Source organism: Monodelphis domestica, chromosome 1 (assembly GCF_027887165.1).
Source record: "Monodelphis domestica isolate mMonDom1 chromosome 1, mMonDom1.pri, whole genome shotgun sequence".
NCBI lineage: Eukaryota > Metazoa > Chordata > Mammalia > Didelphimorphia > Didelphidae > Monodelphis > Monodelphis domestica.
In genome coordinates, this window is record NC_077227.1 from 64,440,564 (window position 1) to 64,466,791 (window position 26,228).

General features: G+C 37.9%; 1 protein-coding gene across 3 annotated transcripts in view; it reads left to right on the plus strand.

Annotated features, from left to right (window-relative positions):
• The window catches only part of LOC100016460 (mannose-binding protein A-like), a 38,875-nt gene that overhangs the window by 10,752 nt on the left and 1,895 nt on the right, over nt 1-26,228 (plus strand). Inside the window, exons 1-6 of one of the 3 annotated variants that reach the window (XM_007478501.3) lie at nt 17,642-17,817; nt 17,972-18,030; nt 19,499-19,697; nt 21,369-21,485; nt 24,166-24,240; nt 25,591-25,665. In XM_007478501.3, coding sequence (XP_007478563.1) covers nt 19,508-19,697; nt 21,369-21,485; nt 24,166-24,240; nt 25,591-25,665 — 457 coding nt within the window. In that variant the 5' untranslated portion in view covers nt 17,642-17,817; nt 17,972-18,030; nt 19,499-19,507. Of the gene's footprint in view, nt 1-17,641; nt 17,818-17,971; nt 18,031-19,498; nt 19,698-21,368; nt 21,486-24,165; nt 24,241-25,590; nt 25,666-26,228 lie in introns of those variants that run through there. The other 2 variants (XM_001370257.5, XM_007478500.2) reach the window with 2 other exon arrangements.

Consider the following 26,228-nt stretch of genomic DNA (forward strand, 5'->3'; position numbering starts at 1 on the left):
TCATAAAAGAGGAACCATCGATAAATAAAATCAGATCTGCATTGTCTAAGGGAGTGTCCAAGAGATTATCTCGAGGCTTTTCTGCCATGGACACTAATGTTTCACAGTTATGTAGTGGTTCTCCTGAAGTAGGTAAATCTGGAAGCAAGGTGGCAGGGTTGAGTTGAACAGCGTTTCAAGGTAATATTTTCACTATTTAATAAGGTTATTTCATACCTTGTAATTCTCTGATCCGAGAATGCCTGTGTTCTATGTTTTATCAATAATGCTTCTATCTCATGTGGGCACATTATTGTTAATGGACATCCCAATACTAAATCAACGGTTTTTGTTACTAGTAAGGCTGTAGCAGCTACTCCTCTAAGGCATGGTGGTGCTCCTGCTGCTACTGGGTCTAGTTGGGCAGAATAATAAGCATTTGGGCACTGAGAAGGTCCCAAAGTCTGAGTTAACATGCCAGAAGCTACTCCTCTTCGCTCATGCACATATAAAGTAAATGGCTTGTTGTAATCTGGGATGCCTAGAGCAGGGGCAGACATGATAGCCTTTTTTAGATCTGATAGAGCTGACAAGTGTTCAGGTTCTAATTTGAGGGGTTCAGGAACCGAATCCTTTGTTAATGCTATAAGGGGTTTAGTGATTTCCCCATAGCAAGGAATCCATTGTCTGCAAAACCCCGTTGCTCCTAAAATTGCTCTCAGCTGTTTCTTAGTGGTAGGAGCACTCAATTTTTGAATATTCTCAATTTGTTTTGGAGAAATATAACGAGCACCCACAGTCAAGATGAATCCCAAATATTCTACTTTTTGGAGACACCACTGAACTTTATCCTTAGAGATTTTATGTCCTCTTTTGTGCAATTCAAAAAGAAGGTGTTTGCTATCTTCTTGACATGTTTTTGCATCTGTTGAAGCCAAGAGTAGATCATCTACATATTTGATTAATTTGCTATTTTTAAATGTTATATTGTCTGTGTCTTGGCTCAAAATTTGCTCAAATAAGCTCAGACTTTCGACATAACCCTGTGGCAGCCGACACCAGGTATATTGTGAGCCCTTCCAGGTGAAAGCAAAAATATGCCTGGAGTTCTCATGTATAGGTATGGAAAAGAAAGCTGAACACAAGTCTACTACTGTAAAGTATGTAGCTGTGCTAGGAATAGATGAAATAATAGTATGTATGTTAGAAACTACAGAGTGTCTCTTTATAACGTGATTATTCACTGCCCTTAGATCCTGTACGAATCTATAGAGGTGCTGGCATCGGGCCCTCTTTTTGGTTTTTTAATTGGCAGGATGGGCATGTTGAATTCAGATTTGCAAGGGATTATTATTCCCTGTTCTATTAATGAGTTAATAACTGGTGTTTTTCTATCTATTTCATCCCTGAGTTCCTCTAGTTTCTCCTTTAGAAATTTGGATGCTATGCCATTTGGTGCATACATGTTGAGTACAGATATTTCCTCAATGTCTATGCTGCCTTTTATCAGGATGTAATTATCTTCCCTATCTCTTTTAACTAGATTTATTTTTACTTTGGCTTTGTCAGATATCATGATTGCGACTCCTGCCTTCTTTTTGTCAGTTGATGCCCAATAGATTTAGCTCCACACTCTTACTTTCACCCTATGTGTATCTACCTTTCTCATATGTTTTCTTGTAGACAGCATATGGTAGGGTTTTGGACTCTAATCCACTCTGCTATTCTCTTGCTTTTTATGGGTGAGTTCATTCCATTCACATTCAGAGTTATGGTTACTAGCTGTGTATTTCCCAGCATTTTGATTTCTGCTCCTTTTCCTGCCTTTTCTTCTTTCACTATTTCCTTCTACACCAATGTTTGCTTTTTAACAGTCCCCCTTGTTCCCACCCTTATTTTACTTCCCTTTCTACCCCCCTCCCTATTTATCCCCCCATTATTTTCCCTGTTGTCTTTCTAAAATTGACCCCCCACTCCTTCCCTCTCTTGTACTGCTTCCCTCCCCACCAGACCGTTTGTTACCCTTCTACTCCCCTATAGGGTGCAAATCTATTCTCTGCCCCCAATGGATTGGACTGTTTTTCCCTCTTTGAGTCACTTTCAAAGCACATAAAATTTGAGTATTTCCTGTCTCTGACCTCTTTACCCTTCCAGTGTATTGATGTTCTCCCCCCTACCACCATGAGCTTCTTTATGACATATAAATTTATCCCCATTTGTTTCTTTTCCCATTTCTTTTAATATTAACCTATTTTAAGCTCTAGTTATATATATATATGTACATATATATATATATATCTCCATACTCATGTGTATGTATTTTTGCATGCATATATCTATATACCTATTTATGTCTTGTCCTTTCATCCTATACAGTTTGTTGCTGTTCCCTCTAAGTATACTTCTTTTTGTTGCCCAGGTAATAACAACAGTTTTTAAGAGTTACCAATGACCTCTTTTCTTATAGGGATACATATCATTTTGACTTATTGAGTCTCTTAAAATTTTTTTTGTTTTTCTTTTTTCCCCTCTTTTTTAATTACCTTTTGATGATTCTCTTGAGTTCTGTGCTTGGACATCAAATTTTCTGTTCAGGTATGGTCTTTTCTTTACGAATTCTTGAAATTCTTTTATTTTGTTGAATGACCATACTTTCCCCTGTAAGAATATAGTCAGTTTTGCTGGATAGTTGATTCTTGGTTGTAGACCTAGTTCCCTTGCTTTCTGGAATATCGTATTCCATACCTTTCTTTTTTTCAGTGGATGCAGCCAGATCCTGAGTTATCCTCACTGTGGTTCCTTGATATCTGAATGACTTCTTCTTGGCAGCTTGTAATATCTTTTCTTTGGTCTGATAATTCTTGAATTTGGCTATAACATTCCTGGGTGTTGTCAGTTGGGGATTAAGTACAGGAGGTGATCTGTGGATTCTATCAATCTCCACTTTTCCCTCTTGTTCAAGGATTTCAGGGCAGTTTTCTTTAATAATTTCCTGTAATATAATGTCCAAGCTTTTTCTTTTGTCATCGTCTTTTGGTAGGCCAATAATTTTTAAATTGTCTCTCCTTGAATGATTTTCTAAATCCTCTGTTTTTTGAATGAGATGCTTCATATTTTCCTCAATTTTTTCATTCTTTTGGTTTTGTTTTATAGAGTCCTGCTGCCTTGTGAGGTCACTCGATTCTAGTTGTTGTATTCTGGTTCTTAAAGACTGGATTTCATCCTTAGTTTTTTGGTCATCCTTTTCCTGTTGGTCGGATTTTCTTTGGAGGTCATCTTTCATCTTCTTCACCTCATCTTTCATCTTCTTTGTCTCATCTTTCATCTCCTTTGCCTCATTGTCCAGCTGATTGATTTTGGCTTTCAAGACACTATTTTCTGTTTCCAGATGACTTATCTTAGTTTTTAAGTTCTTTTCCCAAGTATCTTCAGCCTCTCTTAATTGTGTTTTGAATTGCATTTTGAGTTCTTCCAAAGCCTATATCCAATTCGCTGGGATTTCTGATTTTTCCTTTGCTGATCCCTCCCCCTCTGTTTCATTCGCTCTTTGCTCATTACCTGTGCAGAAGCTGTCTATTGTAATTTCTTTCTTCTTTTTCTGTTGTTTGCTCGAGTTTACCCCTTCTTTGCTCCCTGTATTTGGCTGTGCTCTTGCTCCTCTCATTTTGTTTTGGTTTTGGGGCTGTCAGTCTCCCATCTTAGAGCTTTGTCAGATCTCTTGGTACAATCTCTAGGGAGGAATGTTAGCTTCCCTGTCCTCTTGAGGCTTTTGATTGGATTGAGTTCAATTGGGCTGGGCTGTATGTGGTATGAAGCTCTGAGGCTCTGAAGACTCCTGGAAGGCTGGGCTTCCCAGGCTCTCTCCAGTTCTCTCTAGCTGCTTCTCCACTGTCTGCAAGTGCCTTTGCCCGCCTCCCTAAGCTCTGAGGAGGTCTGATGGTATTGGGTTCAACTGGGTTGATCTGGTTGTGCCCCAAGTCAATGGTGAGGCTGGAGCCTGATGGAGGGACCAGCCATGGCACCGTCTCTCCCTGGCTTCCTCTCTGCCTTCCAAGCTGGATGCTCTGAGCCCTGAGCCCTGCTGCTCACAAGGTACACCCTCCAAACCAGCACCTTTGCCCTCTCAGAGATTCCCGTTGCTGCTGGGGGCTCAGCCCTCTGGGTTGTGGGGGAGGGGTCCTGGGACCTTCCCTCTGCCTTCCCCTTAGCCCTGAGTATTCTTGGATTCTGGCTTTTGGGGGGGCATACCTTTTAATTTGAGTCCAGAAGGAGGGTTCCTTGCTTCTGTCCTGTTGTTCAGCTTGAATTTTGGTGCCCTTAGAGCATTCAGTCTGTATCGGTAAGGAAGTGTCTTCCACGAGGTCTGAACTTTTGCTGCTTGCTAAGCCGCCATCTTGAATCCACCCCAGTGGAGAACTTTTTCTAAGAATTAAGTGTATTTCAAAATGAGATGTCCTTCAAAGACAGCAACAACTGATTGCCTGTTAGCATTTAGATTTTAGAAGTTCAGAACTGGTAATTAGCATATGTGAATTTGCATAGTTGTTAAGTATGTGATGTATGACTAAGATTGGAAGTTTTAAACAATGTTATACTTGATTGGGAATATATGTGCTAGGAATAAGAAGAGAGATATCTATTCAAATATAATTTATGTCATGTTAGATGTACACAAAATATGTATGAAATTGTGCTGTGAAGAAAATTAACTTTTATGCAGATTGTATAGTGCAATTTGCAAAGGAAATTTGACCAGTCCAGAAATCAAATAAGATTCATCATTAGGCTATTAAATATAGGTAAAAGGTAGTCACCTCTACCCTACTTATAGTAAGAGTAATAGAGACAAAAACTGGAAGTTTTATTCTGTTGAAGCAGAAGTTTGAAAGGAAAACTGGAATCTTAAGAAAACACTGTTAGGGAACTTTAAACAAATTCAATTTGGAAGTTGTTAAGTTTTTAATTCATATATTGGTAGTGATTTAATAGCAAGGTTTTAAAAACATGTAACTAAAGCATTAAAAAGGATTGGGAAAAAAGGAAAGATCTTCTCAGACTATAAGTGCAGTCAAGCAGCTACTGTCTTGGAAATGTTCCAAAAGTAATTTAGCCCCTTCCTCAGGCACAGGAAGGAGAACAAAGGTGCTTGCAATTATTTTACATTTATATTAAGGGACCAATACAACATTTATTGATCTGTAAAATGGAGAGGTTGGACTAAATCACCATTTCCCCCTACATATCTAAAATTTCCTTTACAGTAAGCTGCTAAAATTTGAATGTGATGCTTTGTGAGATGCTGAACTCCCCTTCCTTAGAGGTCTTCAAGTAAAAGATAGCTGACCACTTGTCAAACATGTGATATAACTGTTATTCCTTTCTGAGTCTAGATTAGACTATGGAGGTCCCTCAAAAGCTGGTTAGATGGCTGTGGAGGTCCCTCACACCTCTCAAATCCTGCCATGCTATGAAGTGGATAAAGGTTCTCTGAGATATTCTAATGACCCAGTGACCAACCCACATAGAAGGCATGATATAAAGGAAATTCTTTCCCATATGAAGTGGACTAAATGGCAGCTGAGATCTTTTCCAACTCTCAAATTCTTGGAGATTCTGGAATCAATAATTCTATGGCATAGCATTTGAGTAGGACTATAAGATTAGGGGGGGATTCATAAATTTGGGGGGAGCCAACCCAAAGGGATGTCATTGGAGGTGTATGTATCAGTGTGAACAGTATCACAGAGGCAAAGAACATGCAGGGAAATGTGGGTGGACTGGGGGAGGGTTGATGTAGCACAAGTCCAATAGAGGCTTGGAAGACTGAGCCTGAGTGTGCTCGGATAGCATGAGTAATGGCCCCTGGAAAAAGTGACACTATCTACTTTCCAGTCAGCCTAAGACTAATTGGTGGAAAAGTTTTGCAATCTCTGGTCTGTGTGAGAGGATAACAAATAATTTTACACAGCAGTGAAGTGATCTTGTCACAGCCTGGAAAAATGTAGCATGCCTTTGTTCTAGTCTTTTTTCCACCATGGAAACTAAAACTGGGGGGAAAGGAGTAACAGTATAGTTTGGGTCTTTCCCACGTGGTCTCCAGGAAAACTTTCTGCTGGTGAAATATGCAAAGGGTACTTTGATCTCTGACCTGTCCTAAGGCTTACCAAATACCAAATGGATTCCTAGCAGGTCACCCAAGCCCAAAGATGATGGCCAGCCAGGGTGTCCCTCAATGAATCTTCTATATCATGGCCTGAGCTCAGGAACACATGTGACAACATTTTCCTTTGACTCCTTCCTCCCTCCCCATCCCAATTCAAGAGAACCACAAATATCTAGTTCTGTGGATTGAGGGGTTGTGATGTATTTAGTCAGGATCAGAAACACTAATGAGCCCCAATTTATAGCTGTTCACATTGGACCCAAACAGACCTGATAGGACAAGGGAACAATAAATGAGTTATTGTTTCTTTTTAAATGAAGGGTCCTCAGTTTGTACCAGTAACAGGAGAATCCACACAGATAAAATCCCCAATTTCTGGGGGAAAAATACCAATATGGAGTTAGAGGCCCCAGTTGATATATGAATGTCCACTTTCAGATCTGTTCTATGATTTGTTTGAGAATTTAGCTGCTGAATTGCAGCAAGGTAACACAAACTCAAAAGAGGCATAAAGCATCATCCCTTGGTTATAAAGCTTTGTGCCAATGCTCATAAGCTCTGGTAGTCAGCTGCCTTATAACAAGAACTCATATGAAAAAGCAAAGCAGGAGGAGCTGCTATTTTACAGTTGGCTGACATGATGGACAGAGCCCATGTCTGCCTTGCCTGAGACATAGGAAAGGAAGGAAATAGGGGGGACTGGAAAATATTTCAATTCTCAGGAAAAGCAATGGTATTTACAGAAGATATCTGGCTCCCAAGACCTGCTTCAACAGTAGTTCATCCCTGTTCATCCCAAGTAATAGTGGCCACATCTTAACTGGCTTCCTGTTCATTAGAAAGAAAAGAACATTTGAAGGAGAAAGAAATCTGAAGCATCTCCTCTTATTTATTCACTTCCTTGGTGCCTGTGTTTAGAACTCCATATCCTAAGGGTTTCTGGGGTCTTCTTAGCAAACTGCTTTATATGCTTTAATATGAAAATGTCTCTCAGTTCACTGTTAGATATTTCACAGAGTGAACATCTTTTCACAGTTCCTTCCACATGGCATGCATCCTCACCTCTACCCCTTAGCTTTTGTTCTTTCTGATGCCTGAAATTTCATACAATGTATGGGGGGGGTGGAACTGCCTCTAGAAGCATAGAAACTGGGTTCAAATCCCACCTCTGAAGACCCTGGCTTTACTGCTTCATCTGTAAAATTGGGGAAGGAAAAACTGGATGGTCTCTGAGGTCCCTTTCCTCTCTGGAGCTACAAATTTTACAATTTTTTTCTGTTTTTCTTCAAAACATAGATCAAGTCCCCTCTGGCATTAAGCATTCACAAATATTCTGGTTCCCTAACAATTATCTTCTCTCAACTCCTTCCTCAATGTCCTTTCAGAACCTTGCTAACCATGCCCTCTGCTCTCCACACAGATCATCATTTCCATCCCTCACAATTTTAAAGTGAAACTCCTAAAACTACTCTGGGCCTTGATTAGACCAGCCTTGGCTTAATTTTGTGCAATTCCAGGCCTCCACTGTAGCATCCCAAGCATATTCACATCTATGAAATATAGATGACTGTATTATTACTGTGTCTCCAAGCATGAGGCTTTACCGATAAGGTTTGTGAAGGTAACTGAATTCTCACCTGGGACGAGAGCAACGAGAGCAAAATTTTATTTAAAGGGTCTTCCCCATAGGCGGGCTCTCTTGGACTTCCTTTTTGGGGCAGACGTGTCTCTTTCCATAATGTAGGTGAGGTCTTGTCTAGGCCTCTGGCCTAGGCATGTATTTTTTTCTTATACTGTATTTTCTTTCATTCTCAACCTTTAATAAACCTCATAAAATATAATACTCCTTGCAGAGAGAAACTAATTTCTACCTGCCTCAGTCTCCCCATATTCCTAAATTTTAATCTTTACAGCATTCCCTGGATCCCTGGATCCATGCCTACCAATAGGACATCTCTCTTTCTTCCTTTTTATTCCCCTCTCTGTGTATGTGGAACCTTGACTTCCTTTTACATTCCAAATAGCCATGATTTCATCAACACAAATTGCATCACAACCTTAGTACCTCATGAATTACTGTAGAAAATAAATTATCACCTAGTAACCAACGTCCTGTTAAGAGTTTCTCTGTTCTTATGTGGGTTGGCCCTCAGGTGACAGAAATACAATCCATAGCCAAGTCCATATTTGAATTATTTTCATTGGGGCAGGACATTCAAGAGTTAACCTAGGTGTACTTCCCACAGTATATGAAGTTTTTCCTGATTCCCAAAGTTCTTAGTGCTTTCTCCCCACCCAAAGTATCTCATATTTACTTAGCCAGAGACATGCCATGACCCATCAGTAAAAATAAGTTTCTTGAAAACAAAGACAATTTAATTTTCATTTCTGAAACCCTAGCACTTTAGCACATGTAGAAATCATTTAATACCTTTTTGGATTGAATTGAGTTGAATGGAGATGAACTGAATTGAACTGAACTGCTAGAGTTTGGGTAGGGTGGCAAAGACTTCAAGATCCCAAAGTCAACTTTATACCCTGACAAAGCATTAGACCAGAGCAATACCTTACCTTTCTTGTGTGTCATGGACCCTTGGCAGCAGTTGTGTGAGATCCATGGACACATTCTCAGAATAATGTTTTTAATTGCATAAATTACAGAAGATCACAGAAGAAACCAATTATATTGAAATAGTAATCAAAATTTAAAACAAAACAAGCTCATGGACTTCAAGCTCAGAACCTGAAGTTCATTCAAAGAAGACTGGAGTTCCCAATGTGTGGGTCATTGACCCTTGGCTACAAAAACATAGCTAGGTCAGGGTGACAGAAGGTTTGACTATGACCTTAGGTTTCAGTTAGCTAAAATTTAGGGGGCTCTGCTAACATTTGCAGAGCATTTCAATGAATAGAGACAGCTGAGCTTATCACATTGATAGCAAGATGATTAGTTCATCTAAAGATCTGACAGACCGCAATCATTTCTGAACCCAAGGTACCTGGCTAGGCCCTTCCTCAACCCATTGCAGTCCAGTCTCACTTCCTCTTATGGCAGCAACCTCCCTGTAGACCACCTTAAAGAGCTCTGGGGTCTCTACTTACTAAAGTCCAAGTTCTTCCCTCTCCACCCACCCCATCTTTCACCCTTAGCTGCTTGCTTCAGGGTAGATACCATGAGCTCCAGAATTTCTATTCAGGGGGTTGCAGAATTTCTGCTAGTGATCAGTACCTCCATAATTCGTGAAATTGATTAATACACCAAAGTACTCAGATGACTTATGACTACATGATCATCCCTAGTACCCCCATGTTATCCCAAGTAAAGCCTCAAAGAATCTATTACCTTTTCTCTGAACATATATATGTACAAATGAATTTTCAGCACTTGTGTTGAAATATATATTCTAAAACTAGATAAATATAGGATAAGATGCAAAACTTTAATCACTTCAACTAAACTTCCAACCTAAAAAGCTACCAGGCATCACCAACCATCTCAGTAAATGACTCTGCAAGAAGTAAATAGGCAGGGGGCAGCTGGGTCGCTCAGTGGATTGAAAGTCAGGTCTAGAGACGGGAAGTCCTAAGTTCAAATCTGGCCTCATACTCTTCCCAGCTGTGTGACTCTGGGCATCTGGGCAAGTCACTTAACCCCCTTGCCTAGCCCTTACCACTCTTCTGCCTTGGAACCAATTCACAGTAATAATTCCAAGACAGAAGGTAAGGGTCTATTTAAAAAAAGAAATAGAGAGAGAGAAAGAGAGAGAGAGAGAAAGAGAGAGAGAGCAAGCGAGAGAGAGAGAGAGAGAAAGAGAGAGAGAGAGAGAGAGAGAGAGAGAGAGAGAGAGAGAGACAGAGAGAGAGAGAGAGAGAGAGAGAGAGAAGTAAATAGGCATACATTCTGCATGCTGAATGCACAAGTCTTTCATTTCTTTGTTTAATGTATTTAAAATGTAGGATCATTTGGATCTTATAATGTCAGAAAACATATGATGAATATTGTTATTAATGTAATTGGGAAAATAAAATATCTGAGCAAAGAAAAAATAAAAGCATAATAAAATAAAATGTAGGATCATGGTGTTAAGTCTGGAGTCAAGAGGTCTTGGATTCAAATTTGAACTCGGATACTTCCTAACTTTGTGACCTTAGGGAAGTCATCCCTACATTTGGTAAATGAGAAAATTTAGGATCAAAGGGCTCATAGGCCATAAAATTAGAGTTGAAAAAGACCTTACAATTTCATCTAGTTCAAGGATTCTTATTCAGAAAGCATGGAACATGGAGTGAAAGCGATAGAGGTACAGCTGAGTGTTTGGGAGGGGCATTGCCATGCTACAGAAAGTGACTTCACTTGTGGTGCCTGCCTTCTGACCTATGGAGAACATTGACTTTATGGAAAATACTGTGATAACTTACTAAGGACAGTGGTCTGTCAAGAAACCCATGTATTTGGAAATCGATTTGTTTCTTCCAAAGCACAAGAAAAGAAGGCAACTGTCTTTCTCAGCCCTGCAGCTTGCAAAGGAAAAGCCAGAAATCTTTTTGAATGCTATATTTATCCAGCATGGATGTGATTGTAGTAAAGACAGATAATGAAAACAAGCCAAGAAACTACTGAAAATCTGGTGAAGCCTATGAAGCCTTTCTAAGAAAATTTTGCAAATTCATAATTGGAGGAAATGCTAAATTTCAAGTAGAGCTTAGTGAAAATAAAGTTGCAAGGTTTTCTTCAATGAAATCCTTTAAAATCTACACATGGACTGAGTGGAGCCTAGACTAAGGACCTCTGATCTGGCCCAACCCTGTCATTGATCAGATGAAGAAACCAAAGTTCAGAGTGATTGATCTGGAGTTACACAGAGAGTGAGGATTGAATCCAAGCTCCCTAACTTGAAATATAGATTACTTTCCACTGGGTCATGCTGACAATAGATGCTACAGTGTCTAATAAAATATAAATTAGTTTAGAAAGTTACAAACTCATGTTTGTAATTGTGTATTTTAGCAATCAGTGAATCCTTTGAATACAACTACTGGCATGTTGGGGATTTGGCATGAAATGCCCTTTACATTGAAGAGGAGTCTTCATGCTTAAACATACTAGGAATGGTGCTCTGACTTGGACACAGGCTCTGAAATCAGATACAAAAGTGTATGTTGAAAAATATTTATAGCAGCTCTTTTTGTGGTGGCAAAGAACTGGAAACTGACGAGATAGCCATCATTTGGGGAATGGCTATGATATATTTTTTGTGGGATGGTTGTGATATATAATTGTAGTGGGTTGTTATTGTGCCACAAGAAATGACAAACAAGATCACAAAAATATCTGGAAAGACTTATATGAAGGGATGCAAAGTGAATCAGAACCAGGAGAATGTCATACAAAGTGATGTCAATAATGTAATGTAATGTAATATAAGGTTTAGTCTGGTGGTAAAGAGAGAGAAGGAGAAAAAGTAGAGACCTTCCCTCTCAAAGCAGGGTTCAGTAGAGACAACTGCTCTTTAGCTTGGCCAAGGGAGAGGAGAAAGGGAGTGAGTAGTTCCCCCCTTCAGTCCCCCCTCAGCTATGGATGCTCAACCACAAACTGCCTCTTGATTTCCCTCTATTACTAAAGTCTTTCCTCAGAGAGAGAGAGAGAGAGAGAGAGAGAGAGAGAGAGAGAGAGAGAGTTACACCCCCCCCAAGCTGGAACTGGTTTTCACTCACACTAGAGTCAGTTGGGGAAAAAAGACAAATGTTATTTTAACTGATCAATTTGGGACTAACACAGGGAAATGGCTGTGGGAAGGGTTTTGTGAGGAAAGAGGGAATGGTGTCCCGAGCTACCCTTACCTCCCTCCTCAAGTTGAGGAACCCAGGCCTTGGCAGTCTTGGGCCCCTGAAAGATTCAGGCTTGGATGGCCCTGGTCTTTGTCCCCCTGGGCACTGTTCAAGCCCAGAGCACCAGGAGCTGTCAGGTGATCTTGTCAGTTGCTTGGTGTCTTCTCCAACTGGCCTCTTCAGTTGGGAATTGGTGGGGGGAAGGGTGTCCAATCACCAGGAGAAAGATGTAAGTCTTTCCTCATGAGCAAAGTCTTGACCAGCCCTATCCTTAGGCTGTCTCAGGATTGAAAGGTAACTGCCTCACTGACAGAAAACTCTTGCCCTCTCAAGATTCCAGAACATTTCCTTGAGCCCCTCCCCCACTGTGGCTGAGGCTCCAGCAATTTCCCCACTATAACTCCAGTTCTAGGGTTTGAAACCTCTATCACACAATAATGTATGGTGATCAACTGTGAATGACGTCACTATTATCAACTAGGCAAGAACCCAGGATAGCTCCAAGAGACTCATGATGAAAAAGGATACCAACATAGAAGGAATAGGAGTCCAAATGCAAATTGAAACATACCATTTTTTACTTTATTTCCTCCATGAATTTTTCTATGTATAATCTATGTAATATTATTTGCCTTTTTGGAGAGGGGTAGAAGGGAGAGAAAAAAGAATGAAATATAGATTTTTGGATGTAGCTAATGAGAGAATTTGTTTCTCTTAGCTGAGCATATTTATTATAATTTATTACATATTTATAACAAATCATTTATCTAATAGTTCTATTATATATCATATATATATACACATAAGAAAAGAAAATAAATGATAACTCATTTCAAAAGCCTGCCTCAAACACTAGAGCCTGAGTGAGCCACTTAATCTCCCCATACTACAGTTTCCTCATCTGTAAAATGGTGGAATTTGATTAAATGACTTCTGAAGTATTTCCATTTCTAAGTCAATGATCCTGTGCTCTCTTCCATTTTGCCTTTCTCCCCTCTCTCATTCCCTTTTCCATACCATCTCCTATTTTTAATGTTTAGCTATGAGTCCCTTAAAGATTGTCCTGGGATGAAGATAATGATGCATTTCAGATTGTGGGTTAAGAACATGAAGATTAAGCTCACTTAGTAAAAAAAGATATTTGCCATTTGACCCAGCTAAGCCACTATTGGGTCTATAACCCCAAAAGATCAGAGATAGAAACAAAAATTTGTATAACATTTATTTTGTTATTTCAAAGAACTGAAAACTAAGGAAGTATCCATCAAAAGGGAAATGACAGAATGATTACAATTATAATATATCAAATATTATTTTACTGTAGGAAATTAGAAAAGGGATGATTTCAGAAAAATCTAGACGTGAAGAGAGGATGGCCAAGAGAACAATGTATACAAAAATAACATTGTTATAAAGAAAAACAGCTTTGAGAGAATTAAGAATGGAATGGCCGACCAAGATTTTTAAGAACTAATAATGAAGCACAGTGTTCAAGATGAAGAATAAGAAATATTTTTCCTACACAGCTAATATTGGAAATTTTTTTGCCTGATTAGATAAGTGTTAAAAGTATTTTTTTAACTGAAGAAATATAAGGGAGTAGGGGCATTAAAAGTAGAATAATAAAAATAAAGACAACAGAAATGTTATTTAAAGAGTGATTTGTGAGTGTCTACCTCTGTTAGAAGTCTCTCTACATTGATGAAATTACAGTTGGGGGAGGGGGGTCCTGAGATTGGATGAGAGGGTACTGGGAAGAACTATCAATATATTATCAATGTTGTGTGCAACCAGGATTCTTGAGGGTCCACCAGAGGGAGCAATTGACTTGAGGAAGAGATGGGAGAAACTACAGGCTTTCTTGACTCAATTAAGTGTCTCTGAGGTAAAGAAATCATAGGATGCTGTTAAAAATAAAAAATGTATAGGAAGGAGAAGAAGAGGGTAGTGTGTGCTATCATTAAAACTCTGCTGCTTTCTTGTGTTGAAATAAATTATAAAGTCCGCCCTTGAAGAAGAGGAAGTTAGGCTTCTTAAGAAAGGTTGCGCAATAAGATATGGACATAAATGAATCAATGAATGAAGAAATATTTATTAATCACTTACTTTCCCAGTGCAGTTAAGAGTGCTGAGACTACAGGTATACAGTGCAGACAGCCTCTGCCTTTAAGGATCTCACATTCTAATAAAGAAAACAACACACAAAGAGAAGTGGCCAGAGAGGAACACTTTGGTCCAGCAATTTTCAGGGATGATGAGGAAAATGAGGTTGTAGGGAAATAGGTGAAAATATTCCTTTCATGAACAATGGCAGAATTGATGTGATCATGGTTAATGGTTCCATATCTTTAGGGAAGAGGGAAGGAAGAGAAGGGAAATTATAGAAAAGGGGGAAAAGAAAATGTAGCTGATATGTCTATGTAGAAGATAGAGAGAGTTAGGAAAGAAGTGACACATGGCTGGTGCTTTTCTTGAAATAGTATCCAGGAGAAGAGGAGAAAGAGTAACAAATGATGGTGTCTGGATACTCCAAATTAGGCTACTATTTTCCTTCCTTGGTCTGATATAGAATAGGGAACACAGTTGTTCTTGCTCATATACCTAGGTTTTAGAGGGGCCTCAGAGGTCTTCTGGCTTTATAGATGAGGAAATTGAGGCTCGAGGATGTTAACTGTCAACCAAGTTAACACAAGTAGTAAATATCAAAGGTGGGTTTTGACTCAAAGTTCTCTGACTATAGAGACTTTGAAGATCCAAGTGGGTATTCAATTCAGGGATTCAAATTGCAATCCTTCCTCCTATTCAAATCCTGTCCATGTAAAACTTATATAAAGGATAATTATTAGGACTGTGTTCAGAAGAAAAAAAAAAGAAATATCAGCTCTATCTAACTCCAAATGGCCCTTGAGAGTAGAACTAGAACCAATGGATAGAAAATGCAGGAGCAGATTTTGGTTCAATATAGAAAAAGATTTCAGTTTAATGTAGAAAAAAAACCTTCCCAACCATTAGAACCATTTAAGAGGAGAATGGAGTACCTCATAAGGTTCCCCCCTTCCTGATAGTTTTCAATTAGAAATTGAATATATATATATATATATATATATATATATATATATATATATATATATATATATATATATATATATATAAAATATCACTTGTCAGGAACATTATACAGGGGATTGACATTCATAGAAGCATAGATCACCAATTTAGAGTTGAAAGAGTTCCCAAAGGTCATCTAGTCCAACATTTCCTCATTTTACAAAAGAGAAACTGGAGATCCAAAAAGAAGTGATTTGCCTAAAGCTCTTTCCATTGCCTTGTACAAGTTGCATTAAGAGTTTCTAAATTCCCTTTTCACCTCTAAGATTTTATGAATGGCAAGATTGTTCTGAAGTACAGTAACATGGTCTGGTGGAAAGAGAACTGATTTTGGAGTCAGAAGACTTGTATTCAAATCCTAGCTCTGTCCTTTATTGCCTGTGAGACTTTGGCTAAGTCATTTCATCACTCAGATTTCCAATTTCCTTATCTTCAAACTGAGAAGAGTGGATTAAGTGAACTCTAAAATCACCTTCAATTTGAAAATACCATTATTTTAAAATACATTAAAGACAGTCTAAATCACCCTAAATCATAAATTCATAAGAGGGAGCTCTTGGCCCAAAGGAGAGAGGAAGATGAAAGAAAAATATGAGACTACCCTGGAGGAAATATTGGTAGGATCTGTCAAGAAGGAAGGACAAAGGGAGGAGGGCAAAATCTATGGTTCAATGCATTTACTACAGATAGGTGGGGGAAAATAGTAAATAATGAAGAGAAAGATGTAAATTGGTATTAAAAATAAAAAGTGTATACTCTTATATTGGAAGAATTTGAGAAGGAAGAGGAAGAAGAAGAAGAAGAAGAAGAAGAAGAAGAAGAAGAAGAAGAAGAAGAAGAAGAAGAAGAAGAAGAAGAAGGAGGAGGAGGAGGAGGAGGAGGAGGAGGAGGAGGAGGAGGAGGAGGAGGAGGAGGAGGAGGAGGAGGAGGAGGAGGAGGAGGAGGAGGAGGAGGAGGAGGAGGAGGAGGAGGAGGTGGGGAAGGGGGAGGGAAGAGGAGGAGGAGTTAACAACTGGTAAAGAAGATTGTACCTCAGAAGTGGATTAGAGTTTCTAGAGTAAGATTTAATAAAAAGGAATGAGAGGCTTCAGGCCAGAAATATATCTAATAAGAGCTAACTGAGTTTGTCTGGTATATAGAAAGCCTAATCAATGGGTAGAATTTGGTATTGGACCTGTCATTTCATCTAGATAAGGAACCCACAGGGAGGAAACTCCTTATGCTAAAATTGGAAAGGAAGGGAGATAAAAAAAATGTTATATATCCACCACTCTAGATACTATAGAGATTAGCTACAGTGTAGGAAGAAACAGTTAAAACACCCAGAAATTCAAAAGTCAAAATCTAAGAAAAAAATCCAAGCAAAAAACCCATAGCTCACACTATTTATTACAATAAACTCCAGTAGTTTCATGTCTTAAAATATAAAAGATTATCTTATAAACAAGAAATAAAAAGAGAAAGGGAAGATAGACATTTCAAAACTATGAATAGAAGAAAGAATTCCTCTTTATACAAGGGTAGAGGTGATTATAAAATATAAAGGACAATTTTAGTTCCTTAAAATTTCTGATCTTGCACAAAACAAATCAATGCTTTGATTGTGCAAGTAAGAATTATTAGGGAAATAGTTTACTTAATGGAATTTTTGGAGCAAATTTCTGAGAAAAAGTTCTCTTGATATTTATTTTGTTTCACTACTCTTAATGTTTACAGGAGAGGACTTTGGCAGAGAAAGGGAAGCAGGAGATGGGAGGTGATATTAAAATAAAAGGAAAGAAAGAAAAGTCTATCAATGGAGCAAATACAGAGAACCTGGATTCAAATCTGTTCTCAGACAATTCCTAGCTATATGACCCTGGGCAAGTCACTTAATTCTAATTGCCTTATCCTTGCCATTCTTCTGTCTTAAAACTGACACTAAGAAAGAAATTGTGTTTAAAAAAACATACAGAACACAGGATACAGAGAGTAATAGGGATTACAAACAACAGCTATATTGTTGCTATTGAGTTTGATTTACTATGTACTTTTAAAATATTTGATGTAACTTCACTGTTTCTTATACTATCCTCTTTATTCTTTGTACATCAAAATTTTTGTCTTCCTTGATGTTTCTTAAATTCACAATCTAATATTAAGAACTAGGGCTGTAGCTGCTGGGACATGGTACTCCCTCTTTTTACATTAAAGGGCTCACAGCTCTGGATCTATGCTTATGGTCCAACCATGATTAATCTTAGGAAGAACCCAGTCTCTAATGAGAGATTAGAATCTCATTTCTCATATTCTTTGACTTAATTATGTCCCTCCTTCTAGTACTTAAGTTTTCAGTTTTGGTTCACTTAGGTCAACTAGAGTTATCTAGGTTCATCTATCTGGGCCTACCCAAAAGTAGAAGTAGGAATCAGATATGTGATACAGTTTTTTTTTTTAATTTTCTACACACAAAAGCCCTTTCAGCTCTGAAATTCTGTCTCTGTGATTCTCTTTCAGTCTGCCAGTATCCCTTGAGAGCAGTGAGAATAAGAGTTTGATATTTGGTTCAGTTGTTTATTAATCTGTGGAAGCAGGACAAGGACAGAGGTCCACCCTGTTAACATACTAATGAACACAGAGGTGATTTTGTACATCCTCATGAATCCAACCTCTTCCCCCCTATCTCTGGCCTAAAAAAGAGGACACTCTGTTGTGTTCTTTCTTTCCTGTGGGCCCCCAGGTGAGTTTCCGAGCAGAAGGTGAGTCTGTGGAACTGGGGTCAAAGGTCTGTGTATTTAACTTCATTTTAGGAAGGGAACTTTCCATAAGATTATCAGGTAAACTTTTTATCTGTAACTAGATCCAGGTTCAAAGATCTTTCCATTTTTATATCCTGCATTTATTTTTTTTTAGGTCTCTTGGTGTCCTTTGGAAGTCTTGAACGCATTAGAGACAGGCCAGATTTGTTGCAGGTAAAAGGGGGGAGGGGGGGCATGGAATTATCTGATCTCCTACAGAAGGATTAGCAACCTTTTTTTTGACCCAGGGACACCCTGGAAAGGACAGTATTTGCAAAATTTGGGGGTAGGTCTAAACCATATGCAGAAATGAAGATAGGAGAAAGGAAGGGAGGGAGAAAAGAAAAGAAGGGAAGGAAAGGAAAGGAAAGGAAAGAAAAGAAAAGAAGGGAAGGAGAGGAGAGAAGAGGAGAGGAGAGAAGAGGAGAGGAGAGGAGAGGAGAGGAGAGGAGAGGAGAGGAGAGGAGAGGAGAGGAGAGGAGAGGAGAGGAGAGGAGAGGAGAGGAGAGGAGAGGAGAGGAGAGGAGAGGAGAGGAGAGGAGAGGAAGGGGAAGGAGAAAGAGAAGGAAAAAGGAGAGAAGTAAAAACAAAAATGAGATTTAAAAGCATTTTCCAAGTTCTGATTATGGAGGGGGGGTCTCAATGGATTTTAAACTTTAATAACTTCAGAAGTAAAAATGATTTTTAAAAAGCTTTTAAAATCATTCAAAAGTTTATTTACTTTCTTTAAAAAAAAAAACCTTACCTTCTGCCTTCGAATCAATACCATATATTAGTTCCAAGGCAGAAGAGTGGTAAGGGCTAGGCAATGGGGGTTAAGTGACTTGCCCAGGGTCACACAGCCAGCAAGTATATGAGGTCAGATTTGAACCCAGGACCTCTCATCTCTAAACCTGGCTCTCAATCCACTGAGATTCCCAGATCTTACAGCTGCCCCCAAAGTTTATTTACTTTTTGTTGCACTTAGTTCTGCTAAGATTATAAATGCAATCCTTCCAGTCAATGAGCATCAGTGAAAGTCTTTACAAAGTTAAAAAGTTGAATGGAGAGATATAAAACATAAGAGTCTATGCATAGTATGCTGATTTTTAATAAGAAATCCATGAATTATTTTTCAAATTAAATATCCTTTCCACTGGAGGGGTGGGGGGTGGTTGTGGCATTTGTGCTTCTGAGATAACTAAAACTTAAACTTACACTAAGACTTTTGAGACACCTTGTTTATCCAATCTCATGCTAAGAACTGTAGATGACTCTGGAAAGTAGAAGATATGTGGAATAAATGAGTATACATAGTGTGTGAGCTGGAGAGGCAAGACGTGCCTGTTTTTAAGAACAGAACAGGAAAGAAGCCAGGATAAATAGGGTAGGAACTAGCTTACGGAATGGTTTCCAAATTAATTTGAATTGATTAACCTTGTAGGCAACAGAGATTCAATAAGATACTGATCAAAGGACTGGCAGGATCCAAAGCAATGAAATTAGAAATGCTATGTACAGGCTGCTTTGGAAGGAAAAGAGAAAGTTGGTGGCAGCACCGCTAGGAGGAGACAATAATGAGGAGGGAAATAACAAGGATGGTTGAAGACCTCTGCTATTGGTCTTTCTAAAACAATTGACCTCAACTTTTTCCCCATTCCAGGTTTGAAGGATGGCTCTCTTTTCCTGGGTCACATTCCTCCTCCTCATCATGATAAAGACTAACTACTCAGAGACAATTGTGAGTGAGAAAACAGAGCATACCTGTTGTTGTTCCCTGGTTTCTTGTGGTACCCCTGGGGCAAATGGAGCTCCTGGAAAAGATGGAAGAGATGGACTCAAGGGAGAAAAAGGAGAACCAGGTACAGGTCAATTGAGTTCATCCTTTTCAAGTCTTCATTTCTACCAGTTGTTCCCATATGATAGGCATCTTTTCTAGGAGTTCAGACACATGAGGTCATATTTACCAATGATGATGAATTGTTTCTCTAGATACAGTCCTATCCAGTGCCCTTTCCTCTAAACATGGGAGTAAGATGATCAAAGCCATGTTATTTATGTAATCTGGTAACCAAAAGAAAGAATATGTTGTTGCCTTACCAAAAAATCATATAGAACTACCTTCAAGGCTATCTCTTGAGAAGTTCTCAATCCTCTCCTTTTTTAGGAAACCTGTGGAATATGTTTTACTTAGTAAGATTTAAATTAAACATTGAATTCTGAAAAAAAAAAACAAACAAAAAACAAAAAACCTTAAGAACTCTTTCATGGAGAAACCAGTTATCTTTTTACAAGTCCATGTAGTCATGCATAACTCTCAGAGAAGTATTTTTTGCTCATTTCATTCAATTCTGTAGAGAAGTGAAGGACTATGAGTTCAGAATACTACATGACAGTTGGTATAGTGGTATGCCAATTAATTGGGGTGAAATATAATAATTTTATTTTCTGATATATAATATCTTATAATTTTTTGCCTTTCAAAGAATTTAATTTGAACTATATCCTCAATTTCTTATGATTTGCTATTATATATAATTTAGCATTGAGTCCACTATATTTTGACTTTGATTCTTTGTCTTTGATTCTTAATTCATGAAAATACATTCATCATATTATAAATTAATTATACCTTTTAAAATGGTCATTTTTTCAAATTCTAGCCTTGATTATTGTCTACAGGCTCTCAATGAGTTTTAAATCAGTCAAGTTTTCAAGCCACTGAAGCATGCTTCTCTCTATTTGCTGAATAAATTTCTTAGCTTTTCATGACTTGTAGCATGGTCCAAGGTTATATTGTAGAATTCCTTCTCCATTAGGAAATTCCTATGGTTTCAAAACAATTCTATTTCTCAGTATATCAATAGATTTATCAGAGTTCTTTGCATTCTTCAGTTGGAACAAAATGTCCAGGCCTGCTGAAAGTAAATAATCCCCAAACTTTTGGGAGGATAGATGTTTTAGTTTGATGGAGATTCCTGGATCTTACAGGTTTATCAGGACTTCTGATAATGGTTTGGAATGAAAAGATCTTGAATTAAAAAATGAATTTCATTAGTAAAAATTACCTTTTTGTAATTTTCATTATGTTCATTTTTATGTTTTCTTATCCATGAATAATAGTAAGAGTTAGTAGCTGATTTTTCAACTTGTCTTATCACTGTTCTTCCAAGTTTAAGAAACCTTTACCACACTATAGCATGATCAACAACAATCCTTCTAGCCAATAAGTTCCTACAAATCTCTTTATATGTGTGTGCATGTATACATATATGTATGTATACACATACACATGAAGCACACATATGACTATTGCTATGCTAAAATTGAATTTTTTCAATTACTACTTATTCTAAGTAATTTGCACAGCACCATAATTTTCTTTGTTTCAAGAAAGGGCTCCTGGTAGGTGGTGAGAAGGTGGAATGGGCATATATAAAAATGATCACATATAAAATAAAACAATAAAATTCATTTTTTCATTAATTTTAAAAATGCTACTAAGATTAAATTTGTTCATTTCCTGATAATAGGCCAAGGACTCAGAGGTATCCAGGGCCCTCCTGGAAAAGTGGGGCCTCCAGGGCCACCAGGGTCACAGGGAGCTCCAGGACCAAAAGGCTTAAAAGGAGATAAAGGAGACAGCTCAGGTAAGTCTCTATCTGTGTTGTGCTTACTTTAACTGAGAGGGAACCATTCATCGAATCTAGGCTCAGACCTAGAAATAAGATTATCTCTCCTCCAAATATCCTATTGCCAGTATAGTCAAATGTCCCCTCCCAATTGTATCATTATTGGCAGAGCCTCCTATATGACTCAGTACCCCTCTGCCTTCCTAGCCTTACTTCACTGCAGAGACAAGAAACTATGACCATAGAACACTGCATACATTGGACTTTTCTATACAGTGATTAATTTGACTGAACTTTTTTTTCCTTTTTTCAATTCTTCATTACAAGAGATGTCTCTATGAGAGGAGAAGACAAAGGGAATACATTGGGAAATATAAGTAAGCAAAGAACAGAAATTATAAAAAAATATATTTTTTAGAAAAACAAAGCCCAAGGTGGGACCAAAGTCCCATTTGTTTTCATCAGTTACTCTAGAAATATCTATTCCTAGATCTTTCTATTAACTAGAAATAGCTATTTTGTCTGGTTATTCTACATACACATACACATATCCTTCCATGTACACATTCTTCCTCACACAACTTTGTTGTATGTACTTTAGCTAGAGACCCTGTCTGACTTCAGCTGGAAGTAGAGTTGAGTATTTGCTCCAGAAAATAATCATATAAGAGATGGTTGAAGGAATTTGATCCCATTTCAGTAATGTTTCTGTAGCTTTTGAGGTATTGAAGAGCCAGTGAAGAAGCTTCAAGGAATCAAAGGAATTTGATAAGGGGAAAAAAATTAAACCTGGTAAAAGGAATGGGGGGGGGGGGAAGGAGAGAGAGAATCATCAAACTTTCTTATTAAAAATATATCAGGACCATCACAAATTTTCCCCCAAATCATAGAATCTTAGAGGTAGAGAGAACCTCAGAAGACATTTAATACATACTGATTCAGTGTCTTGGATATAGCAATGTGTATTAAATACAGGGACCACTTTAGCTCAGGCTTTTAGTATCTGTCACCTGGTCTATTAAGACAACATATTAGTTAGTCTTGCTGCCTCAGCCATCTTCTAAAGATGGGATTATGGACTCCCCTCCTGGAGAGATTCCATCAGCTCCCCATTACCTATAAAAATTTTTACCTCATTTAATTCTAATTCTTGCACAAGTCAAGATATCAGCCTTGCTGTCAATGATTCGTCTTCAAAAACAAAGGACCAACAACAATTATCTCTAAAATCAAATGTAAAATTCTGTTTAGCTTTCAAAGATTTTCACAAAGATCTAACCCCAATATACCTTTTTAACCTTATTAGACATTACTTCCCTTCTATGCAGTCAAATTGGGTTTGTTTGTTTGTTGTTTTTGTTTTGTTTATTATTCCTAACACATGATATTGTCTTTCTCTTGCCTTTGCATCCTCTGTATCCTATACCTGGAATAATGTATTGCCATTTCACCATTACCTCTTAATGTACTTTTCTTTTAAAATTCTACTCAAGTGATCCCTTCTGTATGAAACCTTTCCTGACTCCCTCAGCTAGGAGTGTGTTCTCCCAAATATACATATCTGATGACATATTATTCACTTTGAATCTATTCTAGATACATACATATTAATGTACGTGTTGTCTTCTCACTAAAGGAAGCTCCTTGATAGTAGAAAGTATTTCATCTTTGTCTTCTATTCCTAATGCCTGCAACAATGCTTAGTAAATACTTGTTGATTTGGTATTTATTAAACTCAGCTATATACAGGACATGTGCTTAATTCTGGAGATACAGACAAAGGCCTCTGCAGTCTGTGTTCAAGAGACTTCCATGATAGTGAGGAAGAACCTGTAAATAACTATGTATATGGCTTTTGCAATAGTCCAGGTGAAAGATAATGAAGGGCTGAGAGTTGTGGCTATCTGAAAGGAGAAGAGGGGATTTATGTGAGAGGTATCATCAAGATAAAAATGACAAGAGTTGGCAATATGGTGATTGGATATATAGGATAAGTGAGAGTGATGACAATGCTGAGACTCAAAATGTAGGTAACTGGGACAATGGTGGTGCTCGTTAAAAGGATAGAAAAGTTCAGAAGACAGAGAAGGATTGGGGTGAAAGAGGGAGTTGTGCTGAGTTTGAAGTTTCTAGACAACATCTTATGTGATATATATATATATATATATATATATGTATATATATATATATAACTATAGCTCTGAAGTAAGACTAGAAATAGTTATATAGGTCTGGGAATCATCTGAATAGACATGATAACTGAACTTTTTGGAACTGCTGAGATCACCAAAAGAGGTAGTATGAAGTCAAAAGAGAAGAAAGGACCAACCAGAGACACCAAAGATGAGAGGATGGCTACAGTCGAAGAGCCAGCAAAGGGAAAAGAAGGAACACTCAAACAGAAGGAGACTCATGAGAGAGCAGTAGCACAAACACACACACACACACACACACACACACACACACACACACACGAGAGTATTCAGAAAAAGAAGGCATTTGACATTGTCAAATGAAGCAGAGATCAAGAATAAACATGAGAGACCATTCATTGGCACTGAGAAATCATGACTAGCTTTGGAGAGGGAAGATACCCTTTGAATGATGATGCTAGCAGAAAGCTTAAAAGGGTTTAGAAGACATCAGGGGAGAAGCAGAGATCAGTATTATAACACTCACCTAATTGTTTTGCTTCTAGTTTCCTTGGCTAAGCTGTCAACTTTGGAAGGAAAAATTCAAGATCTTGAAAGAAAAATGGAAAAGATCAATGAATGTAAGCTAACCATTCATGAAAGTGATGCTCCTTCTCTCTAGTTTGCTCTTCAGATGACTAAGCCAGAGCCTGATCCATACAATGTAAAGAGTATTGGGTTTAGAGTTCTAAGACCTAAGATTTGGGTTCAAGTCTGATACTTACCAGCTAGATGACCTTAAGGAAGCTAAACTTCTTTGATATTCCATTTCCTCCTCTGTAAAATGAGAATGATAATAATAATGCCATCTATACCTCTTGAGCTTGAGAGGAAATCATTTTGTAATTAGTAAATTATCATAGAAACACTCATACTATTTTACATGAAATGGAGAAAGAATTTTCTTCTTGGAAGAAAAAAATCTGGATTTTGGTTTTGCTAGTCTTACTAGCTGTGAGATTCTATCTCCTTAAGCTTCAGTTTTTTGATACTTAAAATAAAAGAAATAAAACTTATGAAGGTGAGAGAATATACATGAAAGAGGGCCTCAGAATCAGGGAGATAGGAGTTCAAGTCCTAACTCTGACAGTATACTGTTTGTGTGACCCCAGGCAAGTCAATTTAGTCTCTTCTTAATCTCTCCAAGCTCCCAGCAACTTTCTAAGATTATAAAATTACAAATCAGGAGCAAATCTCCCTTGTTAAAGGGAGTGTCATCTTTGCTACTTTCCTAAAGAAGTGGAATCACAGCCAGATTTTAAAAGTCAGAAATACCTTCTGACTACCAAAATCCTCATTGCAGAATAAGAGGAAATCAAATCGGCTGGAGGAATTTTATTTCAATGGAGTAATTCTTCAGAAGCTATTGAAGTACTTATAAGCAAGATCTTGAATTGAATCTCAAGACAGTTCAAGTAAAGGGAAATCTTGAGATTTCAATGGAAATAAATAAAACCTGAAAAAATGGGGCAAGAGTCAAGGCATAATGGACAGGAGACAGTGGAAAGTACCACCATCCTTTCTTAGTCAAGTTCTCTGAGTCCTGTTATAAATTTTTCCTTAAAATCCTGGGATCTTAGAGGTAGAAGGAACATGAGAGTTCACCTAACGAAAATGAATATATTTCCCTCAATATAACCGGTATATCCGAAAGGTTTATTGAATAAAATCCAAATATAGGGATCTTCTCAGTGACATTCATAAGAGGTGGTCACCCAGTTCCCTACCTGAACATTTCTATTAATGACAGCTTATGCATCTATGATTAGTTGGTTCTATTAGGAACTGCTTCCTTATACTGAGCCTAAGACTTCATCCTTATAACTTTCAATGATTGGTTCTAATCCCAGTTCTGCCTTCTGGTGCTAAGTAGAAAATAAGACTTCTATGTCTCATGATAAACATCTTTTTCTTATTTCTTTTGTTTCTAGCTGTTTTGAAACTGGTCACAGCCTCAAATACACAAATCCAGAACCTTCAAGCTCAAATGAACAGGAATAAGAAAGGTAAACTATCTCTTTGTGATGGGAGTGTCCTTTCTCTCTAATTGTTCTTTGGAGAACTTTAAGTCAGGGGCGGGATAGCTTCATGGGGGCAAAGAGGAAACTGAGCTTAGAATTAAAAAACCTAGGCTTGAGCCACAAAATGACATTGAACCCAGAGGGACTCAAAAAAGCCCCTTATTTTACCTCTCTGAGCCTTGATTTGTTCATTGGCAAAAACACAAAAACCAATCTCGTGGGGTTGATGAAAGTGCTTTACAAATTTTACAACTCCCTAGAAATGTGAGTTATTAATATTGTTTCACAAATAATGAAAAAAGCACTTTACTTACAGCAAAAAGATTTAGGTAAACAAGAAAGCAAATTGGCTCTGCAGCCAAAGACCCTGAGTTCAAATCCTGCCTTTGATACTACCTATCTATGTGACTTTGAGCTAGTCACTTAATAGCCCTTGAGATTAGTTGCAAAAGTGAGCAGATGGGCTAGATAGTCTCTGAGGCCTCTTCCAGTTCTAGATTTATTACCCATCTATATGAATTTTTGTTCTCCCACTTTGTGGCCATTTG